Source organism: Topomyia yanbarensis, chromosome 2 (assembly GCF_030247195.1).
Source record: "Topomyia yanbarensis strain Yona2022 chromosome 2, ASM3024719v1, whole genome shotgun sequence".
Taxonomy (NCBI): Eukaryota; Metazoa; Arthropoda; class Insecta; order Diptera; family Culicidae; genus Topomyia; species Topomyia yanbarensis.
Window position 1 is genome coordinate 313,979,112 of NC_080671.1, and position 23,285 is coordinate 314,002,396.

Consider the following 23,285-nt stretch of genomic DNA (forward strand, 5'->3'; position numbering starts at 1 on the left):
AGTGAAATTACGAACAAGTTAAAAAAGAAAATTTTAAGATCAGTTGATTTTTTCCACAATCGTAGTCACCACAAAGAAGTTTTTAGAAAACAATATTGAGATAATCGCGTTTAAAGTTTCAAGTATAAGCCACGCCTCTGTAAGGGAGCAAGACGAAAAACATTATAACTTTGCGTCTACTGCTCCGATCTCTATAAAAATTTGAGATAACATTCTCAAGAACCTGAACTTTACGATAGAAGAATAAAAAATTCGATTTAGTTGACCTCAACTCACCCCTTAACCTTTTGCGACGCGAATTTATTTTTCGTTGTTAATACTGTTACTTTTAGCTGTATGTAGGTATTCGGGGTCGCTGATTCTGATTCTGACGTCGAAAATGTAAAATTCAAAATAGCAGATCCAATATGGCGCCTGTGCTTGGCAAAATTTCATGTTTTTTTATATTGGCCTAAAACGTCGTACAAGGGGGTTTTCGGGGTGGTTGATTCTAGTTCTGACGTCGAAAATGTAAAATTCAAAATGGCGGATCCAATATGGCGACTATGCTTGGCTAAATTTCATGTTTTTTATATTGGCCCGGAACGTCCTACAAGGGGGTTCTCGGGGTCACTGATTCTGATTCTGATATCAGAATCGTAATTAGCGACCCCGAAACTCTTGTAAATCGAGTTTTATGCTCATTGTAACAAAATTCGCTAATTTCGTGAAAAATGGCTGCCATTGTGTAGTCGCCATTTTGAATTTTCAAATTCTGTTATCAGAATCGTAATCAGCGACCTCAAAAACCACATATTCTATTTTTATGCTAGTTGAGAACTTATCAGTGTCTCTTAGAATCTTTTATAGACCAACATAATAATAAACTCCATTTTAGCATATTTTAATAATTTTTTTCAAAAGAATTAACCTATGATTTTTTTTCCGAGCGTTGTCCTACTGGAGCTGTAGAGCTAGGTTAACAACTTACGTACGTAAAATTCTGCAAAAAATCTATTACTTAGTTCAATGTTACAATACTTACAAAAATCTTTGGAGGACTTTTAGTTTAGACATAGCCGATTTTTTATAAAAAAAGAGATTTTCGAGTTTTAATTGTTTATAACTAATAAGTAATTAACAAATTCACATAATTGTTTATGCTAGTTGTACTCCTTACATCCCTGAGAGCTAGATTAAAAGAAAGAACTCTTATTTATATGTCAACACTGACTAAAAATCCAATAAAAACTTAGGAAAAGTAGGTGGGACGAATACGTCCCACTGCGTCGCAAAGGGAGGGGTTATATCTACTTGAGTGGATCGAAAAATCCGATCCGAACTGAAGTAACAGCACTAATTAGCCGAAGGTGTCCTGCGACCTAAATTACTGTTCAATTTTCGCGCATTCAGGGTTTCCCCCAAAAGATCAAATGCGCTAATATTTGGAACGCGTACCGTATATTCTGGAAGTCACGTTCGTCAGAATATACATTAGAGTTAATGCATTAATGATCTAGTATTAATCGGTAGTAGTAAGTTGCAAAATGTGTTAAGGGATTCACGCAGAACCACAATGAGAGTTATAATCAATTAATCAAGAAAATTAGTCCAAAGATTCTTCCTGAGGGTGTTTTAACAGTCGAAAACGCATCGTTCACTTTCGCTTGTATTTTTAAAGAAGAGAATGTTGCCGTTTTGAAGGTTTTTCAAGCATTTGGGGCATAATACAAGGTCCTAATGCCCATTAGTTTGTTGCACTAGAGGCTACTGAAGAGTGAAGAAACATCAAAATGACATTCTTGACACTATTGCGTCCTCAGAAGATAGTCAGTATGGCCTCAGCATAGATAATTCTTTGTAGATTGAATGTTACTCATTTTAGCATTGTACAATACAGACTCGAAACTTTAAACGCAATTGACGAATTTCGCGCCAAATCGTATTCAGAGTTGGCAGCACCCTCTCAGATTCTAATGAAACTTTCTGTACATGAAGACTTTGTCACAAAAAGCCACTTTGCATATTTTGTTTTTCCAAAAATGATCTAGACTGTCTTTTGAAAAGGGCCAAACTTTTTTTTGCCAATATTTTTCAAATGGCTATAGTTTAAAAATGACAAATCCTACAAAAAAATGTTGTAGGAGTGGTTTTCACAAAATTAGTCAAATTTTCAAATAAAAATATTGAAAAAAATCTTCATTGACTCCTACACTAAAAAAATCGATTTTAAAAATTTATTTATTGGATTTACAAAAAAGACATTTTTGATTTGGATGAAAGTTTGTTCCAAGATAGATAATTATGTTCCCTGCCTACCGTCAAAAATTCAAGTTGGGCACTTTTAAGGAAAAAAAGTTATTTGAAAAAAACTTTTTCTTGTTCAAACTGAATTTTTTTCTTCAGTGAGCAAATGGATAAACAACGTTTGAAAAGAATTTTTCAAACAAAATTTTTTTGAATGCTCTTTAATAAATAAACAAAGAAAGTTTTACTCAGGAACCCGGCCGATTGAGTAATTCTGATTAACATGTATGCGACTGAGTGAAAAGAACGTTCCTATACGTTCAAGCGCAACACCGAACATGACTAGTCTCGAAAATCGTGCGAATCGATGCCAAATTTGTATACAACACCCACGCAAAAACTATAGCAACGTGTGCTACCATAATAGTCGTAGAAAAAAAACTCGAGGCCTCGACAGAAGTTTATATGAGATTTGTTTAAAAACAACTCTGCCCTACACCAACCTTTCCCTTGTTGAGCTGTTTACTTAATTATACAGTGCAGGTTAACCCAACCCTCAACAACATATCATTCCTAGATCAGACCAGTTCAACCAATAATAATGTAAGCTCTCTGGCAGCAACGGCTACCAGGCGGCGTGAAATGCGCCCAGCAGGTATGCATCCCACTTAACCGACGCTGGGCCGTGGATGTGTGATTGGTGCAAAAATAAAGTACAGATATTACTCACCCCTCGCGAATCTCGGAACAGGATAGCCGCGTGGTACGGATCCATCGTACCATCCGGTCGCAACCCCCGGCTTGCACCCAACGATGCTCGACGTCTCTCCGCTAGCTCCGCCGAAGCTCGTCGCATGTGCGCCGCTGTTGATAGAAAAGGCAATTATCTTTATTATTAGTCTCTGGGTTTTTGTGTTAGGTGAAATTAATCGCATTTCTCTCCTAGCTGGAACAACGCAAACACATATCAGACCTAGAAAAACTAAAGATTTCAATTGTTCGGTAGCGATTGTTCAAATTTTGCAACCTAATACAATACAAGCAAGACATTAAAATGGATAGTGAAATCCAATTAGGATTCCAATTAACTAACGGTAGACGGAGTGTTCCTTCGGCTATCTCAGGAGATGTAGAGGAATGTTGAGATACGTTGCGGATAGCATACATTGTTAGCGCCATAGACCTTGGTTTGTTTTCATTTCACTGTTGAGGTTGCCGCGTAGTTCTACATCACAGGCAAAGCTACCCGTTTTCTCACTAGCAGTCTGTCTAGCATCGGGCGCCAAGCTCGAAACCTTTACGCAAACAGGTGCACTTAGTAGATCTACCGAGAGCGGGGAAAAAACTTGTTATTCTATCCATAGTCGCTTTAACAACATCATAAACCGATCGAGAGAGACGGTCTGTTGTTATTTTCCCAGTCTGTTTGTTTCTTGCTTGGGAGAGGGGAAAAGCTTACGTAAACCTGTTCGCCTACGTGAGCATGTGTGCATGTATAAACATTGGCGAAATCGTCTAGGCGCGACACACCTTTTTTCCTTATTCTATAAATAAATCTTCCGATGATGAAATATGTGTAGCATTTTTTGTATGCGATTTCCGTGGTAGATGATTTTAGATTGCAGGAAGTGAGAGCCAAGGAAAAATCTAACATGAAAGAAGATCATGTTTCAATCAAGGTCTGTTCTAACGTGTGTATTGCTTGTACAACGTCTAATGCATTGCACTGAGACAATAAAAAATTTGTTTATTTTTTTTACCGCAGTACTATTTTTAACAGTTTAAGAATCAAACAATAAACCACGAAAATAAAAAGCACTTTTTACGACGTATACACAGAGAAAAAGCTATATGACGTGGCGCTGGTAAAATGCAAATCTACTGACCCGAAGTCCAATGCCACTTGCCGACGCTGACTAGCCGTCGTTTATCAGCTGAACAAATCGAGTGCACCGGTGCAGCTGCAAATACTAACCTACACAATATTCTATACACACAGAGTGTGCTTTATTGCGCACGTATTGCTAAAAGGCAATAACACGAGCTTAGTTATCGAGGTTTAATTTCGAACTGGATCACTCCGAAAACATTGGGCTATGATGCGTAAATCAGCAACCGAGACACGGTGGTCAGAAACATTGATTGATAGCCAGAAAGTTTGTGTGATTCATCCAGTTGGTTGTGATGATTACCGACCGACTGGTGGCCTTCGGGGTACGGAATTAATTATCGGAACTCACCCCAGATTTGTTCGGTTCAATACAAAACGTTGATAGCGATAAAAATATTTTATAGCTGCCAATGGCATGGTTTGTGTTTTAGCCTAGTATAAATTTGAATCCACTGTGAGCCATGTATTCACCGAGTCCCGCGCTTCAAACTATACGACCTATACGACACGCTTGTCCCAATCTATTTTTTGAAGAAAAAAAAATCCAATGAAGCAAACGCAAAACCCTGATCGGTAATAACATTTCAGTTACTTCTTAACACGTTAAAATTATTTACGTTGCAATTTCGATGATAAAGATTCAATTTAAGATGGTCCAAAAATCAGCGCAGCAAAAGATTTTTCGCTCGTTTTTTGACACTGCTCAGTGCAGCAGTGACAAGAATGAACTATAACTTCAACTTGGCAACAAAAGTGAGCTACGACCGAGTCTAGTATGTGCTAAAAATAACAGATGGCAACACTGCATAGGAACGAAAATATCGGGCTGTCCCAAACTAGACTACAATCCCTTATATTCTCTAAGTGAAGTAAGTGACTATTTATTGTGTATATTTGAGCCGGCTTTATCATGTTATGCACTTTTAAAGTCAAGTATACTAAAATACATGCTCAAAAACAATTTAACAATGGACCGTATCCAGTTCACATAATTTCGAAACCTCCAATTTTGGATGTTAAGTGTCTTCGATGAAGTTTTATAACATAATAAAGAATAACATTAAAGAAGCGGAAGACATCTGTCTTAACAGGATTAATTGTGACATTCCACTAAGTCGCTCAAAAAGTTTTGAATTTTGTAAGAAATTTAGATATATTACGCTATTTACGAAAATACCCTGTAAAACATGTTACTCTATTATTAATGTACTTCGTAAATATTGTTCAATATATCTCGATATACTACCTACACAGATATCTCGTATCTTCAATTAAGTTGTTCCTAATATCATTCTTTACTGAAGATTCTTAAACTCAACACAATGTTTTTGAAGAGTTTTGAATCGCTCTCGTAATTAAATTTCTTCGAAATGATATAGACCAAAAGTATATATAGGGTAAAGTGGGGCAAATCCGACCGTTGGGTAAACTAGATATATTTTTATTATTTTTTAGCACAATGGTAATGTGCTTCTATTATTTTTTGCACATAATTACAAACGAAAGACACAAAAACGTGATGAATATAGTATTCGTCGAGCAATTGCTCCGATGCAAATGGGAATATCTTTACGTGCTACTGCTCGTGATTTTGACATTCCAAGATTGACATTGAATTTCATTTTCTTTTATTACAATTCAATTACATAACATTCATTGATTTATCATTGAAAAACCATAAAATTTGGGTAATATCTGTACTAAATCAACCAAAAACATAGGCGGTCGGGTTTACCCCACCATTTTTGAAAAAAAGCAAAAATAAACTTTTTCGTAAAACGCTTGCATCTCAAAATTTTCCAAGATGTGAATAAATAGCTAGACACAGAAAGTTGCGCAGAAGTCTAATCTTTAATTTGGTATATAAAGCGACTTGATCCGATGTAAAATGAGCATTTTACAGCCAAAACCATTTACTAGGTCGGATTTGCCCCACCTTACCCTATTGTTCAGCATATCTACCGCATAACGACTCATCTACCTCTGACGATTTCAAAAGTGTTGTATCAGATTGTAGCAGAAATGGGCTTTAGGGAAGCTCGGACATCAATCTGAGATCTAAACTGTTGGAGTACGTAAGTAGTACGAATCACCATATTCTGAATGTTGGAAACCGACCAACTTTTGTAAGGTTCGGGAGAGAGGAGGTGTTAGATTTAACTCTTTGCTCTAGAAGAATTGCGAATGAGCTGGGAAATTGGCAGGCTTCAAATGAAACTAGACCGTCTGGACCGTTTAATGTATATTTTTCGACCATTTTGGTATCACCTTCAATGTGATAACATATCGTAATCCTAAACCTACAAACTGGGACCGTTTTTTTTTAGAAAACTTGGCGAATAAATTTCATGGATATTTTACAACAATTAGCCAGCTGGACCACTTGGATGACATCATGAATACGACAAACGCATTCATAGTAGCATCCTACGGAGAAGTTTGTCCACCTCTAACTGTTAAATCGACTAGTGACGGCGTTGGTTGTTGAGTGGTAAGCGTGAATGGCATTCCAGTTGGTCTGGGTTCAATTCCAGCCGAGGTGGTTGAGATTTTTCTGAGGTGAAAAAATCTGTGGTCGTGTCTTCCTTCCGAAAGGAAGTAAAACCGTTGGTCCCCGGTCCATGAGTTGATGGATCGATATCTAGTCCAGATAGTGGAGTCACCTCTCTGGAGTCGGTAATGAAAAAGTAGAATACAACTTCTATACTTACTAACAAATATCCTCCTCCCGTACAAAAGCAAGTGTCTGACTAACATTCCATCCCTTTCCTTCCGCGATATACGTTCGGGCCGGTATTGATCAACAAAGCAGTTTAGGATTGCCAGGAGTTGCACATTGAACGATGTTTCGCTATTCACAAGCATAATTATCTACTGATTCTCTGTGCAACTTCAGCCAGATCGATAACGGATGGAAAACGCGAATAACTTATGAGAAGGTCGTAATGAAACAAAATAATTGTGCTGTTAAAACAAAATTTACAATATCTCGAGAGCTACAGCATTTCAGAAAAAATTGTTAAGAGTATTTTGATTAAAAATGGCGTACAGAATCATATTCAATAAGAAAACTTTATTTTTGACTGCCAATAGTATGAAATTTAAAAATATATATTGTTATTTGTAAAACTTTTTTATTGAAAGATCCCCCATGATCCAAATACTCTGAAAAAAAGTTTTTTTGCGTCTTCAATATGATAAATATTAGATTGTTGACATTTTAAACGCGAATAACTTTTAAAAAGGGTATAATTACAAGAATTAATTGTTTTTGTTGGAGCAAAAGTCCAAAAATCTCGAAAACTGGTGCATTTTGGAAGATATTTGATATATGCATTTTGATTTGAAGTGATACTTAGAATCATATTCTATAATAAAATTAAGGTTTGGTATGTCAATTACAGGGTGCGACAGCTGGATGTATCCTTTTTCAACACTGAACAACTCCGCCATTTTTCAGCCGATTTTCACAAGTAAACAAGTTTTTTAGGATATTTTATGCCATTTATTATAAACCAGGTTTAGAATACAATGTCGATTAAATGACCACCCCCATTTGATACACAAAAAGCAGCTCTTTTGTGGGCATTTTTCATGACATTGGAAAGCATTTCGGGCTTAATAGTAGCAATTGTATATTAGCTTTGAGATCGTCAAGGTTCTTAGATTTGCTAGAATAAACTTTACTTTTTAAGTAACCCCACAGAAAAGTCTGGTATTGTTAAATCCGGAGAACGAGGAGGTCATTCCAAATCACCATTTTTTGAGACAATGCGTCTTGGGAATTTGCTCTGCAAGAACTTGATTGTAGTGGCTGCCGTGTGGGAAAACTGCCCGTATTTTTGAAAATTGAAGTGTTTTAGACCTTTTTCTGCATTTGTGAACCGACAAATTGCGCCAAAATCCAATGGTAGCGTGCGCCGTAGGTGGTCTCTTCCTCTTTGAAAAATAATGGCCGATAATTGTTTTGGAGCACAATCCGGTCCAAACAGTTACTTTCCGGCCGTGCAGTGGTGTTTGATGTATAACGTGTGGCTTCTGTGTCACCCAAACTCGACAATTTTGTTCATTTAGTTCGCAGGAAAGCGTGAAGTGAGCTTTCCGATAAACACGCACAGTTTTCACTGGTGAACGTTCGTTTTCAACATAAAGCGCTACGATTTCAGCGCGTTCTTTTGTCGTAAATCGACTAAAATGGCACTAAAAGAAGTTTCAGAATTGTATTTATCTGTCAGAATCGGCTGGAGAATGGCGGAGTTGTTCAATGTTGAAATAGGATGCATCCACCCTGTATGAAATTTGAAAATATGTATAAAATGATCGTTAGAATATCTTTTTTACCGATAAGTTCTCCATCATGCAATCACATTCAAATTGTTTCTTTTCTCTTTAGGTTTATGTTGACAAATTAAAAAAGATCAGAAAAAATGTGCTTTTTGCAATTTAAATTTTTAACATAAATTTTTGTTTTTGTGAAAAATGACACATTTTTTCAGTGTATATAAAAAATACATTGGTTAGCTAAGGAAAAAATTCCGATATTTGAATGGCCTGCCATTTCTCCAGATCTTGACTCGGGTAAAAATGTTGGACAAGATTAATGTAACAAATCATGAAAATGTTGATGATTCAATGCAGAAGCAAATGAAGCTGTTATTATGACATGGTGGGAATGGAACTGACTGCTAATATAGTGTTTATTATTACTTGACAATAACTTGAATAAATCGCATTTTTCTTAATGAACCTCTAGAAGTGGGAATTTTTACTAAAATTGTCAAAGCAAACGCACAAGACGCATCAGGGTGATCAAATTTCGAAAAACATCGTTAATTCAATTACATAATAAACGCAGAAAAGTCGTTTTATCAAATAGAAAAATAATATCGTACAAATTAAAGTGAAAGTATAAATATGGGACATACTGTAGTGCAAATGAAATGATTGTTTAGACTTGTTTAAATAGGGTATCAGTTCTTACCAGCAATATATTGCACATGACCTTCCAGCAATTGACTAGATACGTTTCTAAATTTGCATTTGAATGCATGCATTCAAACTGTCTGCCCTCGACGCCCCTTAGAGGAACAACACAACAACCAAGTATTCCATGAACAGTATGTACTTCCAATGAGATCAAAGAAGATTGCCTCCGTATACTGACCTATACTACCCAACAGCAATAGTCTAGAACACAGTCAAACCAGTATTTACCTTCTTTGAGTATCTTATTGTAAATGTTGTACGTAGATTCGCAGTCGTCCAGTATTCGTCTCGTTCGCTGCACATCCAGCGAGCGAGACCGCGTGCGGAAGTCAGACTGCTCGTTTTGGTTTAGCTTGGACAGATCCTCCGGTGAATGATCGGTGGATTCGGAAATTGACTGGTGCCGCGTCCGACCCGGCCAGATGTGTGCTTTCTTTCCCAGGTGCTTGATCATCTCCGTGATCGAATAATGATGATTGCCTTTGTGGTGATGCCGGCTCTGTTTATCGGTGCTTTTCGAAGTAAACGACTGTGACATATTACTATCGATGCTGTTTTGCGAAATGCTGGATGTCAGATTCCGAGCGAAACTGCTATTATCGAAACGGTTCCGATGACTGAGGTAGCGATTGTTTTCCAGGTGTTGCCGGTGGAAACTACTGGCGTTAGCCATGGCAGCATACTCGTCCAACGAGTGAACTCCAGCGTTTCGCTGGAAGAGCAGATTTCGGTGGTGATCGGACACGAGCGAAAATCGGCCCGCTTCCTGCTCGTCGTACCCTCCCGTATGGGTGAAATACTGATGGTCCGTTTTGTATTCGTAGATGTCGTTCAGATCATGCGGCAGGTATCCTAAATGGTTGCCCACTGGCGGTGAAGCAGCACTTTCCAGCGATCCTCTTCGACCCTGGGAATAGGTAATTATTTATTAATTATGCAAGATTTTGGGGTAGAGGAATGTACCAGAAAAAGGACTACAGTGATATATTGCTGTCAGAAAAAAAAACTAAGAATTGGTACGATAACTCACAACAATGTAATTCGGAGCCATAGTTACAGAATAAATTTGAAGATTGGAGATACTTTCTACCTTGCGATGTACAAAAATATAAATTTGCTTAAAAACCATGCACTTATTACGACTTTGACCTCTCTCGTAATATTTTGTTCCAATATTCTAATCACTGCCTAAGAAACAACGTACCTTTCTCTAATCTCCCTGGCTCCTAATAGATTGTTCTAAACATCTTTGAAAATGTCGTTCTTGGAAGTTTTGTATATGAAGGAAGTTGTTTATATGATCCAAATACACAACTTTCGTGTATGCACAAGCAGGCCCGTGCACAAGGGGAGGGTTTTGGTGTTCCAAACCCCTCCCATAAGGGTTTTGACACATAAAATGTCATTTGAGTTCAGTCATTCCAGGAAGAAGTCTCTGAAGAAAACTTGTGAGGGTGGCTGGAAAGGGATGTATGTCAAATTGGTATGTTTTTCTGGGACGATCTCTCCAGCTAAATGGATCGCGAATATAGACATCGGTATCAGGAGAAATACTACCGCCAAAGAACTCTCAGCACCAGCTAGCAGACAAATAGGAACTAGTAGCGCTAAGAAAGACCAGAAATCCTGCGAAGGTGGTTGCAAAGATATGTAAATCATTATGATCGACATCTCCGTATCGGTTCGTGATCGTAGTACAGCAGACCTGAGCAGGTTAGCTATACCTCGAAATTTGGGCCACGAGCAACTAAAAGCAACAATGGAAAAACATGAACGACTAACACAAAATAAAAAGAGAAGTAGCACAATCCCTACTGAGGAAGTACATAACGGTTGTCCCGAATAGGTTAATGAATGAATAGCGAGTTACAAGAGATTTAGTGTTAGTCGGTAGGCTAAACTACTACAAACGGAATCGGACACTACCACGTGTCAGCAGGGAGCGGTGTCTGTTGAAGATTCCTTCTAGATACCAAACATTTACCTAATTTGTTGAGCTTAGTCGATTGGTACACAAGACTAGGCTCCCCAAGGCTCGGCAAAAAACTTCAAAGCTTGAGGCTTTCGATACCTTTCTTTTATAAAAAACTAAAAAAATCAAAACCCTCCTCATGGGAATTTTTTGCGCACCGGCCTGTGCACAAGTATCGTAGCCCGAGTATTTTGAAAGCTATTGGAATTTATGGAAAAACAATAGCTCGTTGTTTTCAACAGTAAACATATCGAATACAGGAGATATAAAAGAAATGAAAAGTATTGAGTTTTGTTGAATAAATATTTCGTTCCAATTAGCAATTAAAAACGAGATTCCGTTAACAAGTAATAACTATTGAAACTTGCGCTATTTTTATTAAAATCACAAGAGACAGGCCGACCAAATTTTCTGAACAGATGTGAAACTTATCAATGCAAAAAACTCCATCTGTATGTATAACTACTAAGGATAAGGGGTCGCGGTACTCAATTTACTTTATGCTTCGGCTGGAGTCAGCGAGAAGTAAATAACAAATGTGGCATTGTCTAAAAAACAAGAGAAATTGTTATTTTCATTCTTGCCGTGGTTGGTCTATCGAGATGAGTGAATATCAGCAAAAAAACCTGGTGCTTCAGTAAAATGCGGCGACCATTGATTTTAGGTCTCTTCGTATTAATGTTCGAGATGTGGAGGGATTACTGGCGATGAAAATGGATCTTGGCTTTACGGAAGTTGCGAGCCTTCAATTCTAACATATAGATAACACAGTACGTACATTCAAAAAACGTCCCAGGCAAAAAGTTCAATTTTGCATAATAACCAAAAAATGCGTAGTTGAGTGTGACAGTATTTCAATCAAGATCCTTATATGCATGTGCATGATTAAATTGAGGCACGGCTACACGGTTTGACATTGTTTACTTGAAATGTTGCTTAATAAAAAAAATCATTGTTCAATTCGGGTAAGTTGAGGAAACAGTAGGGGGACCCGGGGCTATTAAGACAGTGGGGGTAATTCGGACCCCCTCGATTTCTCAGAAAATAGCAACATATTCTATCGTACATATTCGTGGGACCGCTATTCTGAAACATTAATTTTGAGAGCTGAATTTGATTCTTTGTTCTTTGTAGAAAGGTGTTTCGTTTTTTGCCATTCTCAAAACAAAAATCATTATTATTGGAAACACCGTGATTAAAGCAACAAATAAAAGTGAAAAATTAAAAGGTAAGTGTTTTGGAAAGCTTGAGGCTCCTATTTCATGAAATGATTTTTGTTTGGGTGAAAACACAGATACTTTCGAAACGCTCACCACTTTTGTGCGAAATGAGCGTACGGGCCTATTCGGACCCCCTATTCCGTCAACCACCACGCCACAGCAAAGAAAATACATGGGCCGCCAATCGACAGCTGTGACATACCAGATAAAGTTTTTGTAAAGCAATTTATTTTTGTTGCTTCTTAAGAAGTGTCTGTTATAAATATTTCATATATAAACATAATTCCATTTTTAAAAAAATAAAGAAAAATGACGGTCTGAATTGCCCTGTAGGGAGGTCCGAATAACCCCTACATGGTAAAAGGATGGAAAACGTAGAGGTTTTCAAATCGTCGCCTAGCGCTGCAACTGAGTGGTGCAAATGAACCTTTTACGGCACCAAAATGTAGCTGAGGTTTCAAACTAACATCTATCCACCTAAAAGGGCGATTTGCTTAAGTAGGTCCGAATAGCCCCGGGTTCCCCTATGTAAAATAATGGAAGACACCCATATTTTTTTCTTTTTTAACTCATTGTCATTACTCAACTACATCTGTTTACTACCACAGCAAACTGATTTAGTTTTTTATCTGTTTGCTCTGAAATGGTAAATCAAACCTTTAAAAATATACTCATTATGTAAAACAACAATCTTTTTTTAGCACAAAAATACTGACACAATAAAGGGGTGTGTTTAATTTTTTACATACTGTTCATAGAGAAATTATTAGCCCGGTATATCCAATGGTGTTTTTGAGATGAGAATGCGGTGGAACCATCCCATTCCGCCATATCTGACCCTGGAGTACAAAACACAATGCAGTACCATTAAACGGGCCACTCTTTGCATATATGAAGAACAAATTAATGCGTGCCAGATTTTTCCAATATTCCAATTTCAATCTTCAAAAGGCACAAAACCTGTTCATCTCATTCTTCAGATATTCAAATAATTATTTTGCGTGAATTTGACAAAAATACTTTGAAATAGCTGTATTTTTTGCCAAACCAACAAACAGATTCGAATCTTACTTGTTTATGTACAGTAAAGTATATTCAGGCGGGAAATATGTACCGAATACATTTAAACTCGCATAAAATTCATCCGATTCTTTGAGGGCTCTAGTTCCGTTAAACGAATAATCAATTTACCGCATGATGAAACCCCGTCAAACTAAAGTTTTGTTTATAGGACATTAGGAAATTCCTATAGTTTGTCTAGTAAAGGTTTCAAAATGATTCTTCCTGGTTTGGCAAGATAAGCTTGTCGGTGGCCAACATGAACATGAACTGGGGACCGAATTGTAAAAACAGCAATCAAAATGTTTTTTGGTATTACTCGTCTTTATATCATAAGCTAATGATCAAAACAATGTCCGACTCGCCCGAGAAAAGCTTGTTTTTGTTTCACTCTGATGTGATGTTTTATTATCTTTGTTTCATTCATGCATTGTTTTCTGAATGAACTCTACTCGTAGTAAAAAAAAACAAAAGACTACGGTTGTGTGGGAAATAAAACGCGCAGGACAATACCTGGTGGTTAACGGGCTTTGTAATCATTTCGCAGAGTTTCAAGGGCTGATAGCATGTTTCTTGACTGTTGCTGTCACAAACGCCTCAGAGCAAAGCATCACTTCTTTTTCTATTTGGTTTTGTTTTGCTGCATTTACTTTACGACTCATCCGAATAGCCTTCATTTTCACGGGTAACTTGAATCGTATGATAATGTTCGTTGCTAGGCAGGGGGATCTCCCAATTGTTCTTCAGATTCAATGGGAACCGAATCGAACCCTTCCCCAAATGATGAATCGGATGATGAACCCAACACACAATACGTCCAATCCTTTAGTGGCATACTTCTGGACCAAAAATAAATCATTCAATATCACCACGATAACGCAAACTTTCACATCGCAATACTCGGGCGTATCTAATATAACTAAGGTACGACCAAATGAACTGAGTGACAGACAGACGCTCTTTAAGCGAAAAAGCCATGTCTACGTACTCGCACTGGGAGTTGGAATCGATGGAGTTCTCATTTGATTTCTTGGTGTGCAACAATAGAAACATGTAACTTGAGAAGGGATTGTATTTATCGCTCATATGAGTAAATGCATCCGACAGTTTACTACTGTGACAATAAAAACTCACATTTTCACACGAAAAGTTATTGGCACTCACACAACTTCTCCGGATATATACAACGTGTTATTTCTCCGGGTAAATAAAACTATCGGAGAATGAGCGAATGAGTTTATCACGGTATCCTTTGCGCTCACTGCCTTGCTGTCGCCATTCCAAAACACGAAAAAATAAGTCAATTGTACTTCTTTGCCGCTTTTCTTTGAAACTAAGTATATATTTTGATGCTTTTATTGATTTTCAAAAAAAAAAAAATAAAATATTATCGCCTTCTCCGATGAGAAGGAAAAAATCATATAAATTTTATCCGGAAAATTATTCACACGCTATTTGTGGAGACGGAGAATTTAGGGACTCATCATTATTAAATATTATCCCTCACGATTAGCGAAAAGTGAAGGTCACCGCCATTCCAAAACCAAGGGAAGCAGTCTCTGATCACAACTTGTCTTTCCGGTCTTTCACCGACAATAAACAATTTTTATCAACATTTGTTTTTGCGCATGATTTTTTTTTGCATTGTGATTAAACAAAATCACGATTCAGCTATGATACATGGATCTTCCTTGGAGCATAAGTCTTATGTCAATTACATAGATGAATTACTTGACAATTTTTGCACGGTAAAGTAATTTGATCTCTGTGTTACAGGACGGGTTTAAAAAAATTGAAAATGTAATTGTAATTTATTTATTATGGGTTTTAACCTGATGGTCATTCACCCCCTTTAAAAGGAAGTTGTATTAAGGGGTTATATACAAAGTTGTGGCGAAAAAGTGAGCTAAGTTCCTTATTTTTTCAAAGTGTTTTAAAAGTTTTATTTGAAAAAGCGAAAGGCAGTTCGTTGGTAGCACTATCAAAGATAGAAAAAACAAGTAGAATTGAAAAAAATATTCAAGGTTGTCGGAGTTATGATCCATCCCCCGAAGCGTGTTTTTTTGGCAGAGTTTTGCGGTGAACTCTCTCCAAGCCGAACCGCTCAACAAAAATCCAGAAACGAAAAAGCTTATTGAAGAAAAATGTATTGTGTGCTTGGTTTCCTAATAGAAATTTTTCTTCTAACAAAAAAAACATGTTGACCTAAAAATTGAGCGTTGTGATACTCAAAATTTTAAACAAAAATTCATTGCACAGAATTGAAAATTTTTTGAAGAAAAGGGAACCGTTGAAGTACACGAGAATGTAAATACAAACAATTCAAAGAAAAATTATGAAAATCGGATGGATGGTTTTGGACCGCAACGGTACTTTTCAAAAAACTTCATTCCGAGATAATTGCGTTTGAAGTTTTGTGTTTTTTTCATTCGTGGAAGAACCAGCGCGCTGCCAACGGCTGTAATTTAAAATATATGCTCCGTTCTGGATGAATATTCGCACAGATGTACTTTAAGAATATTAATTTTTTCTCGATTTTTCGAGTTCCAACTTTGAATATAACCACTTAAAAATATTGAAAGTTGCCGAAGTTATGCCCCGCCCCCGAAATGATTTTTTCTCGCAAAAGCTTGCAGTGAACACTCTCCCAGACGAACCGCTCAACTGAAATAGAAAAGAAAAGAAGATTAATGAAGAAAAATGTATTGTGTGGTACCCCCAAAAGAAGATCCAATGAAAATGCTATGTTGTTAAAAAATTGACGTTTGAGGTGAGCAAAATTTTAAACAAAAATTCATTGCGGACTCGAAATGAATTGTTCAAATACAAGAGAATTAAGGGGGGCGGGCATAGCGTCGTAGTAAATCGATTGCCTTGTACGCAGCTCAGCTGGGTTCGATTCCCAACCCCGCCCATAGGGTTAGATATTGTTCCAAAAGAGATTACTGTAACCCGAAAAGAGACGAATGACTCTAAGGTTAAAGCCTCTATAATCAAAATGATAAAAAAGAATTAAATACGAACAATTTAAAATTATGAAAATCGGTTGAGTAGTTTTTGAGATATCACGTTCATCGCAATGGTCCTTTTCAAGAAAATCCATTCCGAGATAATCACGTTCAAAGTTTTGTGTTAACTTTATTCGTGGATAGAAGCAGCGCGCTGCGAATGGCTGTAGTTCGAAATCTAGTGCTCCGATCTGGGTGAAATTTCGCAAATATTTTTTCAGTTATTTGAATCTTAACTTTGTATATAACCCCACAGAAAAACCTGCCAGTCGGCCACGCTAACGCGAACAGGAAAGTGATTGAACGTTAGTTTGGGCAGGTGCAAAGTATGAAAAAACACAAAACATAAGCCTTCTAGGTCTCCTCGATGCACCACTATCGAGGCGTAATGCAATAACCATCTTAAACCAATTGTCTGTCAGAGGTTCTTTAAAATTGATGCACAAGATATGTTGATGATGGTTGCAATACCGACAAACCCATCAATCTAGGGTATGAAGGACATTCAAATGTATTCCTAACCTTAAAAAATATAATTGTTCCTTCTTAATCCTTAAACCTTCCATGCCCAACTTTTTTCTAGCGTGTATAGCGTTCCAAAACTATTTTTTTCTTAGAACTGTTGGAGTCAAGGAACGCGAAAAACTTGCTTTGATCAAGAGATGTGCTTTTTTGCAGTTCTAGAAGCTGCTTCATGTTTACCTTCCGATGATCAATGCGATTCTTCCAGAATTGTTGCAATAGTCAAATCGTTTGAAAAATGTAGTCGAAATTGATAGCTTGTAGCAATTTTCAATTATATTTCAGACAAAAAAAAATATCAAAATTATTACATTTTCACCGTTAATTTAAGCTGCTCCATAGGAATCCAATCATAATAGTTGCAATATCTTCAGTTTTACGGATAATACTTACAACGGTTGATGCTGACAGATAACAGTGACAGTTAATAGTCTTAGTTGTTGTGAGCATATCTTGCCTACATCAAAAATTATAGAAGAAGGTTGTTGTTTACAAACGTGGGCTTGAAGAGGTTAAAATTAGGTTTAGAAAGAAATAAAAATAGAACTGTAAATTCCTTAGTTCTAAGTAAGTTTTTACCTCATAAAATTTCGCAGCAGTAAAGTAATGCTTTCTTGCTCCTGATGAATAACATTTTCGAACCACTCTAGCAAATGAGCTTGTCGCATTTCAAGTCCACGTCGAGTTCGTACTGTGGTAAAAATAAACAATGGTTCCGCTTCTGCATATAACTGGGAGCAAAATCTTCCACTGTGTACCTAATAATTTATTGACAGCAATATATTTAACTGTTTACCTATAGCAGAGGGTGCGAGCTGTTCGGTAAATTAATTTCTCAACCAACCAGTTTCAGAGACCAAGAATTTGCTGTTGGTGTTTGTTTAGCACGAACCCTGTCCTATAGGGGAAGTGTGCCTAACACGGACGCATACCGCCAGAAGCAGTAATTTGAAGTTTTTCGATTATTTTAACTATCTTCACCGGATCATTACTCTATCTGTGGAGTTTACTTTTTTGTGTTGAAAACCAAGATTTAAAAATTTATCTCGAATCTCACTTTATCGCCAAATACTCAGAAACGACGGAAACTTGGGCGTGGGATTCGATAATTTGGTCATTTATAGAAACAGCGCAGTTCAATTTCAGAAAAAAATTGTTCATGTTCGTAAGAGATTATTCGAATTGATAGTAGTGATACTAATAAATTCATAGTTCTTGAATATTTTTACTTTTAAGCAGAATATAGTGATTATATTGCAATTCTTTTCAAAGTTTTAAAAAGTAAAATATGATGTTTACATTTTAACAATTGAAAAATACAATTTAATCGTTGACTTGTATTTTTCAATGAATATTAGTCAACCGCCGTATTATATTATAATTAATACCTAATATTAATAAATTGGTAGTGCTCAACAAAAATGCAGAATTACCGAACCCCATAACAAACTTACAAACAAATTAAACTAACCAGTAAGATTTAACTATCGGAAATGTTCAAACATTTTCATTGATTATTTTTTTATTACGACGAGGTCAACTGTTTCGCAGAGTTGATTACCGGACGATTCACTGTTGCCAGTAAAAATTACAAGCGCCAGTGTACCTTACTTAGTGAGTAGTACATCCGCCCCGATGCTCTTTCAAATCTGTATGTTAATTATATTCAAGCTCAGCCAAGATTTATGTGAACCTTGAAGTTCATATTACTAAGTATGGCAAGAAACTGGTCACGATCATAATCTTACTGATCAGGAGATAAATAAAACGTGCCATCCTTCCCATCAATGAGGTATCCGTCCTACTCGGGTTTTCAACACGTTTACAGAAAATATATACATTATACAACCAGATGGTTGGAGCAGGCATGAACGAATTGTAGCCCTTCAAAAATTAGATTTAAGAGCGTGTCAAACTCCTTGAAATGAAGTGCGTTTGAAGATGGTTTAAATAGCTTCTAATGAAACTGTATGTATCCCTTTTTTGGGGCAATCGAAAATTTTGTTTAGTAGAATGATTGGCATTATGTGTTGAATTTATCGATAAAACCAATTTCAAAAGATAAACCCAGAGATTGCCCACCTTAGCAAATGTGTCCGTTTTAGGCATACTTCCCTAACCGATACCCATTCCACAGCTCAAATGAAAGAATCCTTACCGTGACGTTCCTCCTAGACATCCGTTTCACTCCAGATCCACCAAAGTCCAGGTTCGATCGACCGTCGGGGGACTTTTTATTGCGTGGTGTTGAGATTCCTAGATTGTGGTAGTCCTGGAATGTTGGGGAGCGGTGCGCTCCCATAATGGACTGAGGATCGAGGGTTGGATTGATATCTGTAAAAACAACGATATTCGTAGCGTGAATTGCCACAAATCCCACCACGATGATTGTCATTATTTTAGATGCGTCGCACTCAAATAACAACATTTGAAAATCAGCCTGCAGATGAGATGACCCGCAAAATTGCCAAAAGCTTCCAAATTCAGTTACTTACCCGCATTATTGCATGCCGGATCAGCTTCCTCGGCGCTGTGAGATCGTTCGGTCGGTGGTATGGAAGGTGACGTGGCACCACCGCCTTCGACACCACTTCCGCCGTAGGCTGAGTGCCAACTTTCCGTGCTAGCTTGCTTCTCCAGGGCATGCTGACGGAACAGGTGCTGCATTCCGTGCATGGTTGCGATGATTTTCGGCACTTAACACTATCGGTGGTTTATTTCGTTGCAGAATGTTCTTCAGAACCAACCAAATCTTCTTTTCACTGTTTTCCGTGAGTCACATTTTCATCGACGGTGTGATTCTTTCCAGAAAAGCACTTTTTGTTACGCGTTTCACTGTTTACACTTTTAGTTTACGTTTCCTTTTCTCCTTCCATAAAGTATGTGTTAACGACGTGTTTCAATCTATCTGAAATTCAAACGCATCGATGATGTATGCTTTCATTATAGGTTTATTTAATCCACACTCGTTTGAAGAATAAATATTTATTTCACCGTCCTTGGACATGTTTTCTTCACAATTTGATATTATAATGTGCATTTTGCATGTTTCAATTATTCACTGTGTTTCAGTACTGGTGAAATCTCCGGATCTTCGCAAAGAAATCATCGTTCAGGTTATAAAACGGGAAACTTGGAAACTCACAAGTTATTCTAACATATTTTCTTGAGAAATGATTAGCCAGCGTACTCTTAAAGTAGCAGGATTCCCCACTTCAAACCACATTCGACGCTAACAAATCATTAGCGTAACGTGCGCAGAATGACATTTCCATATTTGTCGATGATTGCAACAGTGAGACAGTGTGTGAGACAGAACCTAGAATGTTTCTTAATCTGGCTGAAAATCACACGGTAAGCTACTTTTGGGTGTTGAGATCATTCTTGTGTTGAAAGTCATAAAAAATAAATTTTTTTTCCATGCAGTGCTATTCAATCCTTCTTACGATCATTTTTTTCATTTTCATCATAGATTTCGTAATTAGTTATAACAATTATCATATAACAATCGAAAAAAAATTCCTTGCTTCCAAAGTTTTGATTATTTCGTTTATTGGCTTTTGATATTCTAATCTTTATGCCAGTCCTTTTTCTATTCATATCATTTTGGACCACTTGAGGCCAGAAGTGGCAAGACGCGAACTGTAAATTCAAAAAGTAGAGATAACCTCGAAATAGTGAACTTTGTAATTGTTTGTTTCCCGGTCCACGGCCACTTTGTAACTTGGCGAGCTGACAAAAATAAACAAACATCCAAATCACAGTCAATTTAATATCAACATTATGAAATAGGTAGTGAGAACATTTTTGGACATTCACAGTCAAAACAAATTTGCTATCTTGCTATCATATCAATAGCTACGTGTAATTAGGTAACGTTGTGTTCAATACAATTATTAAGAATTTGTCATATAAATTTAAACAAAATGAATTGGCACGAATGCTAAAGGAATGTTTGAAGTCCACTACATAGATAGGTAAACACAGTCAGACAACCATTGATTGGGATGGACACATTGTTAAAAACCTAATTAATGGTAGAAACAAGCGATTATACAGTGAGGTGTAAACCAGCGGAATAACTACCATTGTGCACTATCTCCGAGACGCTTAATTCATTAAAAGTAATGAGTCTTCGTTATGGTTTCTCCGCAACACAACCCATTCAATTACATCCCATCATAAAATTTATTCTGATGAAATGCATTCTCGAGTTAGATTGCCCTAGTTTGTACTCAGCCATTGACATGAATCAGAGCGCACATACAATGTAGACCTGCATCCGAGTTTACAAGGACAATAAAAAGTCACAATTGATTACTTCTGATATGACGCAACCCTATTGTTCATGCTTTTCCAGAGGAAACGTGATATTTTTTCGTCCCGGAAAAAAAAAATCGAAGTGCAACGTTTTGCTTTTCTCATCTAAAGAAAGGCTATGCAATCACACCAAAAAGCGGGTATTCAACAGAGGCCGGAGGGCTGAGATTCATATACCATTCGGTTCAGCTCGTCGAGATCGGAAAATATGTTGGTATCATTTAAACGCACTTAATATTCTCAGAGATGGTTGAACCGATTTGCACAAATTTTTATTGCTGCTATTGAATTTTTAGTTGATCTGACATTCGGAGTTACGAATGGAAGAGTACGGCCATGCAACAAATTCCGATATAAACTGGTACCACCATGATGCCATTATGATGTAGTACACTACCAGTCAAAAGTTTAAGTTCACTTGCTTTTGGTTTCTTAGTAGACTTTGTCAAGCACGTGCGTCTTGACTATATCATGTTGCTACACGTTACTGGTCAGAGTATATGAGGGGGTTTGACGTCTTGGGGTGACACATAGATCGGGTACATAATACGTGTAACATCTTAGTGCTGCTAGAATTCACTCCAAAAATTATATCCCAGTTAGCATACCCCAGCCGCCTTCAGTGGACCGGTGTTTTAAATGTCTGGAGCCAGGCCACAAGTCATACGACTGTAAGGGCCAAGACAGGAGCAAGTTGTGTCGTCGCTGCGGCGAGGAGGGACACAAGGCGCTGAAATGCGAGAGGGCACCCAAGTGTCTTATCTGCGCTAGTAAGAAGCAGGGCCGCAACCATGTTATGGGCGGATCTGCGTGTCCCTTCGGGGAGGCCAGAAAGAGGAAGCAATGGCATACGTCACACAGCTGAATCTTAACCACTGCGCACCCGCTCAGCAGCTGCTGTGGCAGTCGGTATCGGAGTCGAGGACAGATGTTGCCTTCCTATCCGACCCGTACAACGTCCCTGCCGATAACGGTAACTGGGTGGCGGACGGGTCTAGGATGGCGGCAATCTGTACAACGGGACGGTTCCCGGTTCAGGAGGTAGTACAGTCCTCTGCGGAGGGTGTCGCGATTGCCAAGATCAATGGTGTGTTCTATTGTAGCTGCTATGCCCCACCTGTGTGGCCAATAGAACATTTCAACCAGATGATCGATAGGCTTTCGTCTGACATGGTGGGTCGGAAGCCGTTTGTCATAGTGGATGGCTTCAAGGCTTGGGCAGTAGAGTGGAGTACAAATAGTAGGGGCCAAGCGCTTCTGGAGGCGCTTGCGAAACTCGACGCAGTGCTAGTCAATGAGGGTTCCGCTAGCACATTCCGTAGGAATGGGGTCGAGGCGTGGATTGACGTAACGTTTGCCAGTCCGAGTCTGGTCCCAGACATGGACTGGAGGGTAGACGAGCTACACCCATAGTGATCACCTAGCTATACGCTTCAGGATCAACTATGGTGTGCAGCATCCGAAGGCGGGTAATCCCTGTCAGGTACGCGGGTGGAAGACCAATCACTTCGACAGCGAAGTTTTCGCCGCGGCCCTGGGACTGGAGGCCAACACTGACAGTCTAAGCGGGGATGCGCTGGTAGCTGTCCTATCACGCGCGTGCGACGCCACTATGCCGAAGAAAACCCTGCCAAGAAATGGCAGACGTTCGGTATATTGGTGGAGTGCAGAGATCGCAGCCCTACGATCAGCTTGCCTACAAGCTAGACGTAGGATGCAGCGAGCCCGCACTGAGGAGGTTAGAGTGGATCGCCGTGAAGTGATTCGTGCTGCGAAATCGGCCCTTAACAAGGCCATCAAGAGCAGCAAGAGAGCGTGTTTTGACAATTTGTGCGAGAAGGCCAACGTGAATCCGTGGGGCGATGCCTACAGGATCGTGATGGCAAAGACCAAAGTGAGCTCCTCACCCCCCGAGCCATAAGTCTCTGGCCGCCGGCGCCGCAAGGCACAGTGAGTACAGACGACATGGTGGCCCCGGTGACGAACGAAGAGCTACTTGCAGTAGCTAATTCTCTAGCGGCGAACAAAGCTCCAGGGCCTGATGGAGTTCCAAACAGCGCTCTCAAGACAGCAATCATGGC

The 23,285-nt window shown here is 38.3% G+C and overlaps 1 protein-coding gene across 4 annotated transcripts in view; it reads right to left on the reverse strand.

Annotated features, from left to right (window-relative positions):
* LOC131683614 (uncharacterized) overlaps window positions 1–23,285 on the reverse strand; it is a 301,264-nt gene that overhangs the window by 83,786 nt on the left and 194,193 nt on the right. For all 4 annotated transcript variants that reach the window (XM_058965735.1, XM_058965734.1, XM_058965731.1 and 1 more), the window contains one exon: window positions 2,957–3,090. In XM_058965735.1, the coding sequence (XP_058821718.1) occupies window positions 2,957–3,090 (134 nt within the window). The remainder of the gene's footprint in view (window positions 1–2,956; window positions 3,091–23,285) is intronic.